At 37.1% G+C, this 21,668-nt stretch overlaps 1 protein-coding gene across 19 annotated transcripts in view; it reads right to left on the reverse strand.

Annotated features, from left to right (window-relative positions):
- Positions 1 to 21,668, reverse strand: part of CPEB3 (cytoplasmic polyadenylation element binding protein 3) — a 185,438-nt gene that overhangs the window by 82,319 nt on the left and 81,451 nt on the right. For 12 of the 19 annotated variants that reach the window (XR_002123583.1, XM_019639029.1, XM_019639027.1 and 9 more), the window contains 2 exons: positions 19,098 to 19,154; positions 2,360 to 2,383 (listed from right to left, as the gene is read on the reverse strand). Coding sequence is in view for 18 of the 19 variants with exons in the window: in XM_019639029.1 (XP_019494574.1) it covers positions 2,360 to 2,383; positions 19,098 to 19,154 (81 nt within the window). In the remaining variant the exon portion in view is untranslated. The remainder of the gene's footprint in view (positions 1 to 2,359; positions 2,384 to 19,097; positions 19,155 to 21,668) is intronic. The other 7 variants (XM_019639033.1, XM_019639031.1, XM_019639032.1 and 4 more) reach the window with 1 other exon arrangement.

The following is a 21,668-nucleotide window of genomic DNA, read 5'->3' on the forward strand; positions in this document are numbered from 1 at the left end:
GACTCCCCACATTCTCTCTCTCTCTCTCTCTCTCTCTCTCTCTCTCTCTCTCTCTCTCCTTTATCTACAACTATCAAATTTCAAACATATAAACACATACAGAGCAGGGACAAGTCATCTAGGCAGTGTCTAGCTTAGTACTTGATGCAAAGCTGACTGTAGCTTCTGAAAATGATTAAGTCAAAATCAATTTTGAATCAAAATTACAAATAGATATGGAAGGTAACATGGAAATACGAACAGTAATTATTTTTTCAGGAGTTTAGAAATGACAGGTGATCTTATATTCTTGATGCCTAGTATTTAATATCCTATGATTTGCAAAAATAAAATAATTTTTAAAAATATAATGCTAAAAAAATATATAATGCTAAAAGTCTGGTCTGCATAGAAGATGTGGGGTGTTACTTCAAAACAATCAATAAGCATTTGGTAAGTGCTAACTATACGTATTATCACAGTGTTAGGCACAGGAGACGATGTCCTCAAAGAACTTATTTCCAGTTGAGGCATCAGGGCATAGAGAAGAGACAGGAAGAATGTATGGCAGCAGAAGCAAAGGAAACCACTGCCTGAGAGGCCATGGGGCAAGGCGTCCTGAAAGGGGAAGGCCTTAAGCCGGCTTGAATGCATGAACTAAGGCTAGGCCTTAGATAAGGAAATGAGAGGAAGGGTGGATGCTACTTCCAACAGCCAGACAGTGGGAAAGCACATGGATTGGTTAGGGGAAGGTGAGGCTGGAAAACTGGACACGATGAGGCTGATAAAACAGGGAGAAGCCAGATGATGGGGATTCTGAATGGAAAAGGAAGGTGGCATGGACAAAGTGGTGTTTCAAAAAGATGAAACTGTACAAAGGGAAAGGGAGGGACGAGACCTGAGAAACTAGAGGGAAAATGTTGACAAAATCTGGTGACTGGTCAGTGTGTAAGGAGAGGCTAGTCCCTGCCATCTACCCTCCAGACGGTGCTCATTTTCCATGTAAAATGGTCCATTCCCTATTCCTTCCTGAGAGTGATCATTTCCCTAGCAATATGAAGAAAAAACATGGTACTAAATGATTTCTGGTAATATTATTTTCTATAAATTTAAAAATAATTTAGGTTGAAAAATGTTAAATGGTATCTATTTCCATGGTTAAAAAATAATCAACTACACACGTTTTTCTTCACCATGATGTGGAAACAAAATGGACTATGTGATTCCACCATGAAAGATGGTTTCAGTGGTGACTCAAATAGATATTAGGTTCTGCCAATATAAATCTATTCAACAAATATTTACTATGGAATAAATAATAAAATACTATGAATTTAGTTTTATCTTTTCTTCAGAACTCAACTACAAAGTCAGAGACAGCCGATGAATGGTAAATATTACCCAATCAGTAGCCAAAGACAAAGGTTCCAGACTTGGCTGTGACTGAGATCACACAGCAAGTAAATTAGTTTGTCTCTCCCAGCTTCTGTGAATGAGTACCAAAGCAAGTTACATTTGTGGAATGCTTTTAGTTTACATGGATAGGTTTTCCTCTCCCATTTTTTAAACTATAATTTCACTAACACTCTTGAAGTTGGACAAGACTGACTTTATTACCTCAAAATTTACAGATGAGGGTACCAGACATAATTGATAAAGCAGTGATTACAACCTAGGTCTTTGACACTAAATCTCATACTCTTTCTACATTGGGCTTACCTTACCTACTTAAAAAATTATTTGGACGAGTTACAGATATGGAAATGCTTTGGAAAGGTTACAGCATTACACAAATGAAAGCAATATTATTTTGTTTGGGTGTGACCAGGACAGAATGCAACTTTTAAGGGGCCTAGCATCTATACAAGTTGGGGATCCTTCTTTAAGAAAAGGAACACAAAAATAAGGTAAAGACCCTAGAGGGGGCCGATGAACGTGAGGTTCCCTGAAAATGAAGCTTCATTTAGCTTCAAGGTAAGCCTGCCTCTGGATGTAACACAAACAAATTCACTAGTCAGCCTACGAAGATCAAGAATGCCTTCTAAAACCTAACTCCTGCCTTCTAAGCAGCAGGTAAAGAACACATGGATACAGGACAAAAAAAATTCATATTCTCTCAATATCACCCATGATACACCATGTAACAAAACTTCTAGGTAGAAATAGTCTTTGCTATGTCTTTATAAGGATTAAAGAACAAATTACCAACTAACAACAAAAAATAATTATAATACAACTATAAGAATTATTTTGCTAAAATAATTAAGCTAGAACATTATACCATACAATAACTGTTTTACACACACACGGATATAAACACACACACACTCATATTTACTCACATTGTGGCAAGCAAAAGATCTCATTAAAAAAATTTTACCTCGTCTCCGCCCATAGCTCCTGGCTGCATGTAAACACAGAAGAAAACCATGGGTATTTGTATCAAAATGGTGAATTTAGAAATTAAAAAAAATATATTTACACAAACCTTTTCTAAGTGTTCTCAGAATTAATCTGGAGATACTGTTCAACTTGACCCCAGGCATATTATATTTTAAAAACCTTCATGAAGCACAAGTTAAATCACAATTTTAAAGAGAAATTCAACTGGATGTGGCAGCCACTGGAAAAGGTAACAGTGGGTGCTTAAGTTTCACAAGTCTCATAAAGATTTATATTGTGGCCCATTATCTATATCAGACACAGAGTTCTTTTTAAAATTTTTTCTGATTTATAAATCTTCATTTGCTCTATATATTGCCATCAGACATGACCTAAAAAAACAAACATTCTAAATAACTAAAAACTGTAGCATGTGGTGGTCACTCTGAATTTCTTCACACACACACACACACACACACACACACACACACACACACACACACACACGCGCGCGCACACACACACTTCATAAAGAATCCCCTGAAAACTGTATAGAAATTTTATACACAATCAACTCTTGCTTTACAGAATGTGTTTCTATAAAGTTTTTAGTTAATTTCTCTTAGTCTCCCCATTTACTTTCCATACAGTATCACAGATGAGGGGAAAACAATAGATTTTTCATCTAGAAAGTGAATTGAAAAGGTAGAAAGGGATTAAGCTACTGGGTACATCCCAGATCATGCTGAAGAACAGAATACTTTGAAGATTATTTTCCTCTTCAAAACTCAAGGCCCACAGAATGTATTGTGACAATGTTTAATAGAGTTAGACTGTGGTAACATACATATACTGCTAAGAGATCCTGTCATCTAAAGTAATATTCAAAGTAGAAATTTTCTCAAATTTGAAACCTCAGGTTCTATAAAAGTAAATGAGAACTCTATTTAATTCATTTTTTAAAAGCATGCAATGTCATAATATTAACTTAAAACCAAAAACAAGGATAATTTGAGGACGCATTTGCAATATTTCTCTCCTAGGAATAGAATTCAGACTTTTCAGCCAGAAAGCTGAAATACCAGTTGGCCAATCTCATCTTCTGTTAGTGTTAACTTTTCTTCAGTCATCATACTCACACTCCTACATACCTTTGGCCTCTTCACTTTCCCATTACACAAATATTAAAACAGGTTATCCAGTTCAAACCCTAGTTTCTCCCTTACTCCTTCCATCACTAAAAATAAAATCTCTTGGGCTGGCCGAGTGGCTCAGTTGGTTAAGAGTTGGCTTAAGAGAGCAAACTCTGAGCAGCAGGACCGCCAATTCAATTCCCACATGGGCCAGTGACGCTGTGCCCGAGATGAGTTGTCGCTGAGCTACCAACAGGTAGCACGATGGCTCAGCTCATGTAACAACAAGATTGCCTGTTCGATGGTGGGCTATGCCCACCTGCAATAAGACTGAACTTGGCACCTTGAGCTGAGCTGCCACCCAGATGCCTCAGTGGATAGAGTGTGCGCTCTTAACGACAAGGCTGCTGGTTCAACTCCCGCATGGGATGGTGGCTACGCCCACCCGCAACTAAGATTGAACACAGCGCCTTGAGCTTAGAGGCTACGAGCTGCCTACAGGCAGCCAGATGGCGACTGGCATCTTCCACAACTAAGACTGAAGAATAACAACTTGGCTGATCCCCTTCCCCAATTCCCCAACACTGTACCCCTCCCCCAATTCCCCAATAAAATCTTAAAAAAAAAATCTCTTCTGAATTTACATAGCAATTACTGTTTACATCACTTACAAAGGGAATAGAATCCAAAAAAAGGAACTTCTACACTTTTCATTATTTGGAACCTGGAATTCATCTCCCCCATACAGTGTATAATAAATGATAGTTGGTTTTCTAGCCTGGCCCCCCAGAAAGCCTACTTAATTTATAATAATACGAGTGAATTAATACTAACAGATAACACTCAAAGAGATTAAATACGTTTGACATCCTACTACTTATTTCTTTGTCCCTTATTCCATCCCCAATGATGTCATGCTGCCCAACATGCACGCTGTAAAACCTCTATTTAGAGAAAAAAATAAAACATTCTATATTTCAAAATTACTTATTTCTCTCCCAAACAACAAATTCCCATCCTTTCATTATATCCGATTTCTGGCCAGATGCTCAATGAAAAAGAGTCTGATTACAATACTAAGGTACAAATGACTCATCAGACCTTAACACACCTACAGGATAAATGAGAATGCTGTTCACTCAAGTCTTCAACTGATAGATATTCAGGTAACAGAGAACACAAAGTGAACAGATCCAGATAGGCATGGGGGTGCACAGGAGCATTCTGAATTGGGGAGTGGGGAAGATTGGAAAAAAACATACTTGGGAGTTTTAACCACAGCTTCCTTAAACAATTCATTATTTTTATAGATTTTTCATTTTCCATTCTAATCAAAGACAGGAAATTGGTTCCTGTTGGCCTGGGGACTCTGATGTCATGGAGGCAAGATGGCATATGGAATAGGCATCCAATTTGGTAATCTGAGATGCTTCAATTTGCTATCATCATTCATTGTGGAATTTAATTATGAGCTACCTTGGTTCTAATTTCAGTATTTTATCTATGATCCCTATGGTGATTGCTATTATAGCAGCTAAAACTTAATGAGTACTGACTATGTTCAGGAACAGTTCAAAATGCTTGACATGTATTACTATCATTAATACACCCCACAACTTTATAAGTATTCTTATTAGACTCTTCTTTCAAATGAGAAAAACAGAACACAGAATTATGTATCTTGCCTAAAATCACACAGCTAGGAAATGGTGAACTTGGAATATAAATCTAAGCAGTCTGGCTCCAGAGTTCACACTTTTAACCACCTCATGTTAAATTCCTAGAGGGCATGGTCGATATCTTGTACTCCTTTTAACATCCTCTAATGAACCTGGCAGAATGCTCGGAACCAAGCTGGTATTCAACAAATATGGCTTATTTGCTGGGTACACAATCAAGGGAGGAAGGAATACATGCCTTGATGGCCTTTGTAATGTAGGCCAACTCTGTTGGTGCTTAAAAATTTGCTCATATGAGGGCTATTTGCAAACAGTCTAATTAGAGTCAAACTCTTCCCTAAGGGAGAGGTAATGAAATGAACACCAAGGAGAGAAATTTGGGAGCATAAAGGTAATGCTTTCCCCTGAGAACAAATATGACTTTTAAGCAAGAAAGAATATTGAATACACAAACGTACATGAGCCAGCACAAAACAATCCCACACAGAATAAAAAGGGAGCAATGTGACTAATTCCATCTATATAATATATTCTGTGCTAGTATACATTTATGTCAGATATAATAAAATGTGATATACTTTTAAAGTCTTGTGTACTTTGTGCAAGACCTTTAATTCTTGATTATCAATCGTCATCATCATCACTACAGATGCAATTCTTTTACAATTTCATATGTATTAAACAATTTTAGACCTCACAAAAAATTACATTTAACTTTTAGAAGTCAAGGCAGTGGTCACCAGTGGCTAGGGGTATTAACTAGAAAGAAGCCTGAAGGGGTTTCTGGGGTGTTGGTAATGTCTTGGTCTTTAAGTACAGGTTATATGGATGTGTTCAGTTTGTGATAATGCCTCAAGCTATATATTCATGATCTGTGGCACTGTTTGGTATGTATATTCTACTTCAATAAAAAACAAAGCACTACACATATTTTAGATTAGCTCACTGGGATAAAAGGCTTTAAGATTAATGTAGAAAATCCAAATGCTAACATTTTTGTAGTCTTTGAATCATAAACCTGAATAATCCAAAACTGAAAAAACTGAAAGACTTATTTTCAATTCACCAAAATAAACAGGTACATGTAGTTGGCAGTGGAATATGCCAGAGTTATTCTAAAAATAAGTTTACATGATTAATGACTCGTACGTTGTAAATGGCACTCTCATGTTAATGGTATGGTGCTTTGTTAGGCATGTGAGGCAATACTTGTAAAGGATCATCTGTTATTCCTTATGACTTGGCCTGCACTTAATTTTAAATGGCTGCACTCATACATGTGATTTCCCCAAGGGCATGTTATGATTTGATTTTAAAATTTAAGCTAATTCTTCAACTACATGAATTCATATAAATTCACTGAAGTTTCTCGAAGCAAAGTAACATTATATACAGATTTCACCATAGAGGATCAAAGATGAGGGGTGTTCGGGGGAGACAGATATCTCCACTCTATTGTGGGTCAGGAGAGCATGCACTATTTCAGGAACTTAAGCAGAGTCCCTGGAGTGCTGTGTTGATGAAGAACAGAGGAACAAGATACAAAGAACTTAGTACAACACTTTACTAACTGGCTTGGAAATATCTGTCAAGGCAGTTAAAAGTCAACTATAGGAACAAATTATTAACTCCTTTCCTTGCAATAAAATCAGTTTCTTAAAATCACCTTGCAAATTCATTTTTTGAATACCAAAATTAAATTCTGTTTGAATATCTAATGGTCCCTTTCAGCTTCCATCTAAGTATTAGTCATGCAAATAATTCATGGCTTAAGATCTTAAAGTTAGTATAAAAATGTCCCTTTTTCCCTAATTAGATTGTAAATTCCCAAAGAGCAGGAGTGATGGAGTTTATCTCATAAATGTTCCTCCTCTATCTCTGTCTTTATAACGGTAAGTAAAATGGTTTTAGGCCAATGATTCTCAAATCTGGAAAATTATAACTTAAAAGATCAATTGCTCCATAAACATGAATTTAGCAGATAAAAACAATGCTTGAGGGGATGGGGTACATTTTCATCTGCTACATTCACATAAAGTGTTTGGCTGTTTTAAAATCCCTTCTACTCTTATCTCCTTAGCTCTTACACATTTTTCTCAGAAAGATCTTCCCATTCCATTTGCAGGCCTAAAATGTAACACTAGTAACTGACAACCATAATGCCAGTGTTACTGACATACTTTATAAAAGAGAAGAAATACCATGAAGTAAAATATAAGAAACTACTGATAATTTACCATGCTCCAAGCACTATATGCTAAATGTTTAACATGTCTATTCTAATTCCCAAAGCAACTATCATAATATACATTTCTAGATGGGCAAACTGAGGCCCAGAGAAAATGTCTGGCCCCAGGTTATTCAGGTACTAAACAGCAAAGCTGGGACTGAATCCAGGTCCATGCTGGCTCTAATGCATTTATTCTTTTAAGTTAAGATATATTTATATTCAACAAAATTCAACCACTGTAAGTGAAAAGTATGATCAATTTTGGCAATAATACAGTTGCATCGCCACTATCATTATGACCAAAATATAGAACAGTTCTCCCTAAAAAATTTCCTTTTGCCCTGTTACTGCTGATCCCATCCCCAACCCATGGCCCCTGGAAACCATTAATCTGTTTTCTGTACTATAGTTTTGTGTGCCCTTTTGACAACTTCATATTAATGGAACCGATGTGTTTGACATCCTTTATTTAGCATAAAGTTTTTGAGATTTATCCATAATGTTGCATGCATTAATATTTCATTTCTCTTTATTTCTGAGTAGTATTCCATAGTATGGAAATAACACATTTTGTCCATTTACCAGTTGTTATGGTCTTAAATGTGTCCCTCCAAAATTCATAGGTTATATATAGCCTTAAGCCCCAAAGTGACTATTTGAACATAGGGTCTTTAAAGAGGTAATTACGGTTAAGTGAAGTCATAAGGATAGGGCCCTAATCCACTAGGACTGGTGTCCTTATAAGAAGAGGAGATAGTAGGAACGCCCATGCACAGAGGAAAGGCCATGTGAGGTCCCAGAAAGAAGGCAATCATCTGCCAGCAGGGACAGGCCTCAGGAGAAACTAATCCTGCTGGCACTTTGATCTTGGACTTCCAGCCTCCAGAGCTGTGAGAAAATACGAGAAATTTCTGTTGTTTAAGCTATCCAGTTTTTAAGATTTTGTTATGGCCGTCCTAGTAAAGTAATACATCAGTTGATGGACATTTGAAAAGCTCTTACTCTTAACCACCAAGGTTGAAGAGCTAGTATTTCAAACCTAAAAAGTCCTTGGAAGTACCCAGAAATTCCCTTTAGAATTTCCACAAACTTCATCATCCTCTAAGTGTTTATTTTCAGTAGCATAATCTAAGATTAATAAAGAAGAACTTCTCACTCAAATTTTCTTTTTTATTTCATTATTACTACCATAGCACTATTGCTTTCTATTTATCATTATACTTAAAGCTGTTATTTTATGAATTAAAATAAGTATTTTTAATAGGTATTTTTGTGAATTGGTCAGAAAATCCAATTATCATTAATAACATATGAAACTGTATCCTGCATTCTAAAAACCTGAACTTTTGCAATATCCTGCTTCTTTGCTTACAAAACGTTACAGGAGACCTATAAATCTTTAATCAACTTCCCAAACAGAACAGGAATTACTTCTGTAAGCAACACAAACATGCTCTACCTGGTTCTGCTAGGATACCTTAATCAAGATTTAAGGTGCAAGAATATGTTGGCTCATTTCAGCCTGTTCCAGTCATTTTTGGGTTTTTTTCCAAACTTTTTTCTAAGTAGCAGAGTCCTCTCTCCTCCAACAAATATAAGATATCTGTTTCTTGAACAAGGTTCTTCAGGTTGAAGCAGCACAGGAACCCAGATCCCCACCTGTCAGGTATCCTTCTCCCACAGTGACCCTTAAAGTACCTCCTTGGATGCTGGGGTTCCACAGAATATGACTGGAAAACTAAGAGCTCTACTCCATGGTAGGCCCATCCTTAACAATTAGAAAGTTCTTTCTCACACTTGCCTTTATATTATTAACCACAGACCCCAGCCTAATCCCACTTTTATTTGAGGGTCATTATTTCTTGTTGGTTGTCTCTTTTTTTACAACGAAGATACATTTTGCTATTATTCATAAGAAACGGTTTTCCATGCCCCATATCATCCTGAACATTCTCCTTCAGATAAACCTGATTTTCCAGTAAGACAACACTTGTCTGTCCAAGCTTCTCATGAGAACATCCAAGGCCCTTCACCATCTGATCTCTAACCACCTTTCAGATCCTCATTCCCATCAGTCCACACACATCAGACCCACCCATATATTTCTGTCACACCAATTCAATCCACTCTTCTGATATTATAAGTACCACACAGTCAGCACAAGAATCTAGAAGCCCACATGTCTTGACATCTATTCTTCTCTGCTCCCTAGGAAACCCCTAACCCCCTTGTTCATTTCCATACACTATTATTTTTCCCATCTTGTCCAAAATGGAAGTTCAAAGCTTTGCTATACCATCGCATGCCTAGTATTAAGTTACTTTCTAAACTACATTTATCACATAGTTTACTAATAGAGTCTCTCAATGTGACATGTTATCAAAGTAATCACTTCAAAACTTGTAGGCCATTTCCTAAATTCCCCATTGAAACAAAAAGATCATTCAAAATGTGCATGCCTGACAAGATTTCTCTGGAAACAAACCTCGGTAGAGAATCTCTGCATTACACTGCTTTCACTGGTTGGAGAGAGCGGGCATCTTCATCTCGCTTACAAAGGTGCTGTGTATGCACTTCATACCTGTGGCCTAAAAGTATTCTGCGAATAATTAATTCCCACCCTATTGTAATTTCAGTAGCATGTTGCTGAATGACACAAGAACTGCACCCCCCAGGCAAGAAATGAGAAAAGTCCTGAGGATTCTAATCACGTACCAGAGTGGCGTACATTTTACACAGACCCATCTGTCCACATCAGGTCTGAAATCGCCTACTACAGGGGTATGCACCCAAACACCTGGCATATGTTGTCAAGAAACCATCTCCTCTGAACCACTATGCCAAAAATCCCACCAGGTCTCTTCAAACGTTATATACTCAACTTCTAGACTATTTAGGACAGCCAATACTTGCTAATTTTGTATTTCCAAACCCCAAAATTAAGTAGGGAATTATACCAGAGAGAAGACAGAATGAACAAAATGGGTGTTGGTGTGCTCAGGAGCCTAAGCAGAACCAAAGCCTGGCCCCTTGGTCAACGCGCCTTGTCTCCTCCCAGCCCTCTCATGAGGTTCCTTCTTGGAAGACAGTTATGGAAAGGGCTTGACCTGAGAATTTGGAAAGCTCTCCGGCAACACTACAAGAGAGCTGCTCGTTTCCCTCATCCCTGCCCTGACCTCCCCAAAACAGCTTCCTCTTCTGACTTGGATTTGGGAAAACCTCAGGGAATAATAAAGGAGGACCAAGCCGTAAGGGGAAAGAAAGAATGGGAGGGAATGGATGGCCCAGTCCTCATGCTACCTGATTCCTCCTTGCTCAGACATAGACAGACATTGGCAAAGCATGGGGCGAGGTAACTACTTCTAACTGTGGTCTTTTCCACGCACCCCTCACTCACCCGCCACAACCAGGTTTCATCCCAAATCAATGAAATTACAGTCTCTGGAGTGGGGTCACAGGTATTTTCTATTTTGGTTCCCATTTTGATTGTATAGCTGGGATTAAAAATTACAGCTAACCCAAAAGGGGAAAAAAGATGGGGAGGGGTAAGAGTGGGAAGGAGCAGAGACCAGCATTTGTTAGGCGTGTATTTCTTGCCCCATTTGGCAACAGGAGCAATGCACACTTAACCTTACTGTTTATGTAAAGAAGAGGTTAATATGCCCATTAAAAAAAAAAGTAGGTAACCTGCCCAAGGCCACCTAGCAAATAAGTAATGAATCCAGATTTAAATCCATACCTGTTTGCCACCATCCTCCCCACCTAAAAAAAAAAACCGTATCATTTCCACTATATTAGGCTGAAGGGGAGGGACACAAAAAACTTTAGCCTGATAACAAAGGTATGTGTGTGTGTGGAGGGCAACAAAGAAAAGAAGGCCAAGTTTCATCCACTTTACTTGGGGATCATCGCATACCAAGTCTCTGAAAGTCTCAGACTCCTGGTCTGCACAGACCAGAGGCCCAAATGGGGTGTGGTTAAAATCTCTGCCACTAACAAGCCAGACAAAGTTCTGGAAGTAAACCTGCTGACTTCTGAAGTGCACTAATTGTCCACAAATTATTTAGCTACGCTTACTAAAGGAGCTAATGGAAACCTGAGTGATCTTTTTGGGGAGACTCAAAAGAGTAGAAATCACACTAGATTAAGAGACTGGTTGGCAGAATAAAGTGTGTGTCCAAGCCGTAGATGGCTACTCACTGGTTCTATGACATCAGCAAGTTCCTTTAGACTTTTTTAGAAAATGAAGATGCTGCCATGTTTTCAACAAGGTTGCAAAAAAAGATGAAATGAAGAACCATCATTCTCAACTTTTCTATCAAAGTGCTCAAATGGCCGAGAGAAATAAATGAGCACTCTTAAAACTTGCTGAAATCTACAAAATCCTTTGAAGTCTCAAGCTTTATCTTAAAAACTGCATTTCAGTTTCATATACTACCCTATCACATAGCCATGTTTTGTTTAGATATGAGAATAATCCTGGGGTAAAACTGGTGTTCGGAGAAACTGGGGTTTGACCATTTCCTGGCAAACTGTTATAAGCATTAAAAGGCACAGAGGTCTGTGAAAGCGCTTTGTAAACTGTTAATTGTTAGATCCATATGTTATTACCATCTTTCAAAAGAAAGAGTTAAAACAAATCTTTAGGCAGGAACTAAGGTAGCTTGGATATTCTCTAAGGCCGTTAAACTGCGTTTTTCAGTTTCTCTGAGATATCTTTCCCTCTATTCCAGTCTCTCATATTGAGTATCTATTTAATGGGCCAGGCATTGTACTTGAAGCCAGTGAACAGTTGTGAATAAACGCTAGTCTCTGCTCTCTTGAAGCATACATATTAAAGAGAAACAGCAACATTAAATAGTTAATAACAGTGTGTTGAGTGCTATAACGTCCAGGTTCTACTGCCTATACAAGTAGAGAAAACAAACAAGTCCACAGGGAAAAGCAGGTAACTTTTCAGTTTCCTGCATCTTTATTATTAGGTTGGAAGCACCCAATTCCTGGCACTTTAGACATATTCACACACACACAAAGAACTTCTTCCCAAATTCAATAAAGTCCAGAATATTTCAGATTTCACTTACTTACAATGTTCAATGTCAGGCCATGCAGACCAGGTTTACCACTTGCTTTTTCAGGAAAAGAGGATTTATTAATCATTCAGAGCTTAGAGAAGGTGACAAGTAATACTAGAAAAACAATTTTCCCAAAGACACCAAATCTGTGTGTTTGTGTTAAACTAGTATAAAAGGAACACAACCACTCTTAACAATTAAGTATTTAAAGCAAAGGTTACCACCCTCAACCTGGAGACAGGAGGTTCTGCCCCTGGCTCCATCATGTTACCCTAGCCACTCACTCACACAGCCTCTTGAACCTCAGCTTCCCTATCTGTAAAATACGAAGGACAAAATAAAACAATACAAACAATGCCCTTACGTCCCTTACCATGTTCATGTACAACATCCATCCAAAATAGTTTGAAACTTGAGTACTTGCAAGTTATAGAACATTACATAACCCTCTAATTACTACTGCTCATTTTTAATTAGCCATTATTTATAATATATTCATACCACCCACTGTCTACTCATTTTACTTCTAAACCTGTTCAGATAGAAATAGCAGCACTGGATCTTGTCTTCTAAAAGTTCAAAATACTGAAAGACAATATATTTAGTTTGAAAATCTCAAACTGAACTACAATGTACTCTTGAAATTTTGGAAAATTCCATTTGGAATTCTAACAAACCTGGCTCTATTCCCATTTTGGCATAAAAGCATCATGTGTTCAGTTCCCTCTCTGCCTCCTTTTCTCAGCTGAGCCTTTCCCCAAGGAGTTCACTCCCAGCAGAGAATGAAAGGGAGGGGGAAGAGGAGTCTGCCCAACACAAAAGTTCATACCAAAACCCTTTTACATTTCCTTTTTGGATTCAACAAATGCTCTGGCAGCCCTCGGTTCAAATAGAAATATAAAAAAAATCTTCGAAAATATTTTCAAGGCATTACTAACAGAAAAAAAAGTGGAAGATAGCATAATCTAAAGCTCCAAGTTTCTTGGTGCATCAGCTATGAATAAGTTGTTTAACAGTCAATGAACTCAGTGTTTCTCAAGCAAGTAAATGTTTGTTTGTTTCCAAGATTTAAAAAATTTAAGTCTGCAAGCTGTCCAGAACTCCTACTCTAGGACTCCTCTATTTATCAATGTTTTTAAAACTCTAATAAGGAAGAGTGAGGACAAACAATCGTCTCTCCCTGTTGGAGGGAAAGTGGCACTTCAAATTTCTTACCCACCCTTGGAATAGGCTCCAGTTACTAGCTGAAAGGTATCACAAAATAAATGGCATGAAAACTTTTAATTTAAATAAAATTAAACCTCTGTTACATTACAAAGCTGCTATCTAAAAAAAACGACTCTCTGGCACATCTTCTCTAAATGAGACTATACCCCCTACTTTCCAAATGTAGCATCAATAATACCTTATGTGTACATGTGCCTAATCTCATCTAAATCTCACAAAAATAATGAGGTAGTTAGAGTATCATAATTGTCTTCTTGTAGGGCTTTGAAATAAAAGAGACATTCAGAGACTTGCCAGTCTTACCACATGACTCTTTCAAGAATTAAGCCTTTATTTTTGTCCTCTGAAGGGGGACAATATTACTTCAAAATATTGTTGAAGCTGTTCTATTTTCTGTCACTATAGATTAATTTACATTTTCTAGAACTTTGTATTAATGGAATCATCTAGAATGTACTCTTTTTTGTTTAGCTTTTTAAAGTCAGTGTTAAGTATATGGGATTATTCATGTTGTTGCCATGCATCAATAGTTCATTCCTTTCTATTGCTGAATAGTATTCCATGGTATGAATGCACCACAATTTGTTTATTCTCTAGCTGAGGAAAATTTGGATTATTTATAATTTTGGCTATTGTGAATAATGCTACTTTGAACATTCACATGCATGTCTTTGTGAAGACATATGGTTTCATTTTTGCTCTTGGGTCAATTCCCGGGAGTTAGAACTGCTGTGTCATATGAGAGGTATGTGTTTAACTTTTTAAGAAACTGTCAAACTGTTTTTTCAAAATGGTTATACCATTTTACATTCCAAGCATCACTGTATAGCACCTTTAAAAGTTCCAAACATCACGAGAGATATAGCAACTCTAATCCCCAAAGAAGGTGGATGTTCCAAAGACAGGGGACAAAGGCAGGAAAGGTTTCACGCAGAAAAAAAGATTCACACAGAAAGAGATGGTAATGTAGCCCCATACAGCCATTCCACCCCATGAGTGACTTGTAGGTGTGCTGTTTTAATTCTATCAGGAAAAAAATTTATCAAAATATAACCAATGGAAGATAAACTCATGTTTTGAAAGTCTAACATGAAGAGAAAAGGAAATCTTAAAAAGGTAGCAATAAAGCTGATGTAAGCCATCAAAGCAGCAGCTCACCTGAGCATCATCTACTAGTCAGTCACTAGGCTGAGCTGTACAAGATTTATACAGGCATACCTTGCTTTATTGTACTTTATTAATTCCACCTCACATATACTACATTTTCTTATAAATCAGAGTCAAGACCCTCCACCAGCAAAAAGATTGTGACTCGCTTTACTGCGGTGGTTTGGAGCCAAAGCTGCAATATCTATCTCTGAGGTATGCCTGTATATGGGCACTTTAGGGATGATTATCTCCATTTTACAGGTGAAGAAAACAGAGACAAAGAAGTTAAGAATGTGGTCTCAAGGTCATATAGTTTGTCAGAGATGGAACCAGACCCTCCTGACCCTAGACAATGCTTTTCATGGCTATGCTAATTCACTGCTCCATCTGCAGATTTCACATGTCTTTCAGCCTGCCTGGAAGATAGCTCCCTGAAGTTGAATGATACTATCCCTTAAGCCACACTGCTCCCTCTGTTTCTAGTTTTGTGCTCATCAAGCAACTTTCTGATATTTAACTGTTTTTCCAAGCCCATTCTCTACTTGGAAAAAGAGGAACTGACCAGTCAAAAGGAATAAGGTGGAGAGACTCAGTCAGCAGTGATTATCTCTCAGAATAAATTAAAACCGGGCATTCTGGTTTTGAACATTCATTTGTCCATAAATTTGGATCACTTGACTAATCACAGAGGCAGCAAAATCCTTTTCTGAGGACCATCATAATAGAGGAAAAAAATCACCGAGTCAGGCATCAATCCTGTACAAGCCCATAACTGCTAAACTCAACTCTAACAACAACAACAAAAAACATAAACAACCAAACAAAAACCACAAGCTACTGTTAAGTGTTAGAAAAAAATCTGGCTGATAGAACTACTACATATATATTACAGATAGAAGCATTCTCAGTAGCCTCCTTCCTTTACCAGCAGGAAAAATAAAAGTATATTATGCAAACTTATAGCATTTCTGCTGTAAATGTAAAGATGATGAATGGACCAAATTATTTAAAAGTAAAGAAAAAATATATTACCAGGTTAATAGGAAGGGCATATTTTTTCAGAAATAAATTTATTTTGGAAATATTGGACAAGTGGCAGGTCTTACTGATGGATCAGAATTTCTTCCCCCAACTCCCTGCTATATTCTCTAATACCTGAGGACCTAATTAAGATTTGGGGGAAAAGCCAAAATTTATATGTCTGTTTCCTCCCCAAAGGTTGGCCTGCTAATTCTTACTTGATCTTGAACAGGAAAAATCAGTAGATTCTTTGATTTCACACAAATCTTGCCAGTTCTTCCACACCCTAAATGTCTATAGGTTTACTATTTTCTATAGTGGGTATCCTAACTTCCTCTCTCAAGTTCCATTTTCTGTCTCCTAGATGACATTAGCAGTGGTGATTCTCAGAGGAAAGTATAATTGGAAGGTATGCACTAGGAACACCAAAACATGGCAAATGGGCCCACTGAAAGCTGGGAAGTAGTACTGAGAAGAATGCTCACCATATACCTGTCTTTCCCATATCAAGTCAGGAGAGTTGAGACTATTATGTCTTCAGGAAAGACTTGGGCTTTTGGTGAAATTGAGGAAGTAAAAGAAGGATAGAAGATTTTTTGAAGACAGTGAATAATAGCGTTATGTACAGAGTTAGGAAACATGGAATTTGCATAGCAAAAAAGGGTAAGAAAGAAGGAAGTACAACTGATTCATATATCCTTTTGAAAAAAACTTAACCACTGATTCAGTTCTCTTTAATTTTCTTAGCCAGTCCCTTCTTGTCTGAAAATACAGTTCAACTTCAACCTAGTATCTTTCAATTATCACAAATTTGGAATTAATAAAATTTCAGTAATTTGTGACTTCATCTCAATTATTCCTATGGGAATTATTCCTAGGGAAAGGAAGAAGGACAGGCCAGTCACAGGACAATAACTGCTGGGCCAACAAATGGTAGGCATAATAAGGAAGACAAAAAGTACATAGGTTTGTATGTGCATGTGTAACATATATACGTCACCAGGCAGGCTGGGACCAGCTATACAAAAAGGAAAAAGGCTTTATTACAGCAAGTCCATGAAAGCCTGTAGGTCTCACAAATGTCTACCAAGGAGGATATTTTGTTTATTCTGATCATTTCAAGTTGGAGTCAACTTTGAAAGAGAACTGATGTTAAGTAATATAAATGTAAAACTGGTTGTTTTTATGGTTTACTTTGAGGAGCCTAAAGGGTACCACTCAGAGAATCATTAGACGATAGACCCTGATGTCTGCCATAAAGTTGCAAATATGCATAGCTCATCAACATTTGATATAGATATTGGCAAAACGACACTTTTGGTACTTTAAAATGTATCACAGAATCTTCAGCCTGAAAGCAATCATTAAGATGACCTAATTCAGTCCCCTTCTCTTAAAGATGAGAAAATTTAGAGGCTAAAAGGGGCATTTTACGCAACATGTACAAAGTAGAAAGAACATAAATGAAATCTCTTATTTAAAAGCAGAGAATTAAAGAGAATTGAATCAAAGCGAGTCAAAAACCTTTTAAAAAGAAACATGTCTTCTTGCTTCATTTTTTACACAAAAAAATTATAAATGATATCCTTTCGCTCTTGTAGAAGAGGACTCACACCATTTCAAATTAGATCTTTTCGCAAATACACACTCATTCCTTCAGGCAGACACACTACCATACAGTTCTTTCCTTTTACATTCAACTCTAGATCCCATCACCTAACCGAAGGTTTTTCACAAAGTTTTGAAAAATTGCTGAAGCTCAGCAAGTTAAGCAGGTTTAATAATTCTCACCTCAATGTACCTACTTTTAGAAGAAAAAAAAAACAACCCAAAAAACAGAGGTAGCATAATCTAAATGTAAAATACCCTTATTTTAGAAATTAGAAAACAGAGGTGAGTAGTCTGGAATTTTCATTGTGTCCAAGACCCTCCAAAAGAGGGGATACTGGCTATTTAAACAAAAAGTGCATGTAGTGAATCGGGAGCCGCATCATCAAGCACTGCCAGCGGTTCTCTGCAGTGCTCACTGGGAGGCAGGCTACATGTCAGAACCAAAAGAAATATGAACTATATATGTTAGAGATAACCTAAAATCAGCCCTAAGGAACTCCAATGGCATTCTAATCCCCTTACTCAAGCAAGAGGAAAAGGGGTAATATTGTACCGAACCCTGGATTTACCCAGCATGTCCCCCATTTGTATTGAGGGTCAGCCTGCATGTCTGAGAGGATGAGTGGACAACCTGATATTATTCATTTGACAGAGGAGAAAACTTAAATCAATGGCTTGGACAGGTCCTTCTGACAGCTGACAATTTCAGTTTAGAGAAGGCTCTTCTGAAAAGTGTTTGGTCTACAGCCACTTGGAAGGAGAACTGATGACAGCCAGGTATTTCTTCCAATATTAATACAATGACTAATTGGTTACTAATGTTTTGAGGCTCCAGGACTCAATCTAACAATTATTACTGACAGAACATGTCTAACCTTCAAAGCTGTTGACACCTATATACCATGTAAACTCCACTAAGAGGAGACCGCCTGATGTCCAGCTTGAAGCACCTGTTGGCTACTGACCACAATGAGAAAATTCCAAATTATGTGTAATTAAGTTGAATTATTCATTCACATTCTCTACCCCACTCCCTCTTTTCCTGGGCTTCCCTTTTATCTTTCCTTCCTCCACCCCAATGGTATGCAGCAGGGGTCAACAAAGTTCTCTGTAAAGGACCAGACAGTAAATAGTTTAGGCTTTTTGGGCTCTGCCATTGGAGCACAAAGGTAGCCATAGACAATCCATAAATGAATGGGGCATAGCTGTGTTTCAATACAACTCTTTACAAAATCAGGCAGTGGGCAGATTTGGCTCATGGGGCTGTAGTTTGTCAACCCCTGGTATAGAGTAGCAGTTCTCAAACTTCAGCCTGCATCAGAATCACCAATAGTACTTGTTAATACACAGATTTCTGGGCCCCAGTCTTAAAGTTTATGACTTGGTAGGTCTGTAGGGAGCCTGAGATTCTGCATTTTTCCTAAGTTCCCGAACGATGTTGCTGTTGCTGGTTTAGGCACCACACTTTGAGAACCACTGGGATAGACAGAATAATGGTCTATACTCTATACTACACTCATTGGAAGTTTGAAATGTAATAAACAACAAAATGAAAATAACGTGCTGTAAACTTGACTGCTAATTTTATAGAATATTTCATATGAAGACTTACTGTTAAGTGCCATAATATTATCTGTTCCTGGATGATGGAAATTTATTCCCATGCGCCCTAAAAAATAAAATAATTTTATTTTAAGCACAAAGAAAATAATTCTTAATACAATTGTTTAAAATACACTGTGCAATATGAACATTATAAAAATATAAAACAAATTAAATCTGTAACAAACAATGCTATCAAAAGTCATAGCGATTACAAGTTTTTAAATCAAGCCATAAAATATAAACATGAAAAATCTTAAAACAAAGCCAAAGTCTCAATAACAACAAATAAATAAAACAAAACAAAAAGAAGCTTCCATTATAATCGTCTAAAATTTCAAGTCATCTCCCGCATTCCGATTAAAACATGCCAACTCCCTGAATTAAGCATTTTATTTAAAAAACAATTCATAGTGCCTTTCCAATTTAAGCAGCAAAATAATGAATTCAAGAAGTATATAAACTTGAAGCTTAGAGTGAATAAAAAGATAAAGGTTTCATAGCAGCTCAAAAATACAGCAATTATCAGAATGGCAACTGGAAGAAAGATGGTGAAATTTATATAACAGAGTGGGGAACAATGAACCTAGGGTTCTTACTGCCGCCCCTACCTCTAACTAGTCATATGACCTTGGGCATAATGTTTGTCTCCAGACCTTTGTCCTTATAGTAAACAGGTCACAAACTTCTGCCTACTTGTTTTTGTATGTCTCCTCTGAGCTAAGAATCATTTTTACATTTTTAAAGGATTGTAAAATTAAAAATTAAAAAACAAAGAATGTGTGAGAGAGACCCACAGGCTGAACATATTTACTCTCTGGCCCTTTACAAAGTTTGCCAACCTCTGGTCTCTAAGATGAAAGAATGACTCAGATGTTTCGGCTAACAGCCTCCAAGGTTAAGAGTAAAAGATGTACATGTTTGGTATGTTTTTTCATTAATTACTTGGGGAAAGGAGGTGGATATATTAAAAGAAAAATGAAACAGAGAGTCTTATATGGAAAAACTATATACATACTTAGTAAGTTTTCTTGGCTAATTCCTTCAACAAAATAGTTATTGAAACAATGCTTTTGTGTAAAGCTAGTGGCTATGAACTTGGCTCTGCAAGGTTTTCATGTCCAATTATGTCAAGCCTTACGATAAAATTCTCAGAAAAATGTTAACTTTAGATCACGAGCACTACCATTTAAATAAATGTCAACAGTATTTTCAGGGAAAGGGATACAGAACAAGCTGGAGATCAGGAGGAAGTGACTGACTTTTCCAACAAATACAGTGTTATAATTGCAAAAGGTCAGTCATCATTTGGTAGTAAACTCTGTTACAGGGTACTAGAGGCAAACAGCATTATCAAGCTCTTCTGGCCCAAAAGAAAAGAATCACAGTGGACGAAACAGAGTATTTGCCTCCAATAAAAAGGGGTAGTCATGAATTCCAAGTCAAATCAAGGCCATCCTACTCTCCTAAAGACCCACAGGCCAAATAATTTGTGAAAGGTCATTTCACATTAAGGGATAGGGAAAAACAAAACTCTCTTAAGTGTAGTGTTGCTTTTATTGATGGATGGATGGATGGATGGATGGATGTGTGTGTGTGTGTGTGTGTGTGTGTGAGAGAGAGAGAGAGAGAGAGAGAGAGAGAGAGAGAGAGAGAGAGAGAGAAACTGAGAATGGAAAAACCATCAACAGTTGATGGATTCCGATGAAAGCATTCTAATTATACCATGAAGCATTATAGAACTTTCAGTAAAAATTATTTTTTGTTTTTATTATTTTAAACTTCCTTATTAGGAGGAAGACATTACATCTATCCCTAGGTCAGGGGAGACTATGTTGCTAGCATTTACATTATGAGAAAATTATTTTTTAGAATATATTTTGTTTTCTATAGAAAATCATTAGTAAAGAAACATCTCTTAATAATAGAAATGCCTCTTTTATTTTTAAATAAATTTTGTGTAACTTTTCATATTTATTAGAAGCTAATTATTAGGAGTTTCAAAAGCTACCTATTGTTAAAAGACATATTTAACAGTATCTATGTATGTAATTGCTCTTTGTACCTTACCTTTTTCCAGCTCCTGAGCCAATCTAGAGTCCCTAAAAATTATAGTCTGTACCATATGCAAGGAGTGCTATCTCTTACCACCACCTTGATCGGCACCCATTTTAGGAAAATTTGTCACCAGAATGAGGCTTTGATTCAGCAGGGAGAATTTATATTCTGGTTTTAGTTAGCTATATCAGTGTTCTTTCCATTATTTTCAGATAATCAGGACATTCTTTGGATTCATTACCACCAAATACAAACATCCATGAGAACTAGGCTGATTTACTCAGCATATTCTGAGGTATTCAAATTTAATAGTAAATAGCAAGTTACTGGAAAATGTGCCTAAAAACCCAATTAAGAGTTCAAAATCAATGCCCATTAGAACTTAGGGAAATGGCACAGAAAGAGGGACTCTATGCTCTTTGACCAAGGAATATTGGGGGTGGGTGTTCCTAAAAGCGAGGGATGTCCCCTAAACATTTCTAGAATAAAGGGTTATCAAGAAAACCAAGTAAGCCCAAATTTA

The sequence above is a fragment of the Hipposideros armiger genome, unplaced genomic scaffold (genome assembly GCF_001890085.2).
Source record: "Hipposideros armiger isolate ML-2016 unplaced genomic scaffold, ASM189008v1 scaffold_42, whole genome shotgun sequence".
In the NCBI taxonomy this organism is placed as follows: domain Eukaryota; kingdom Metazoa; phylum Chordata; class Mammalia; order Chiroptera; family Hipposideridae; genus Hipposideros; species Hipposideros armiger.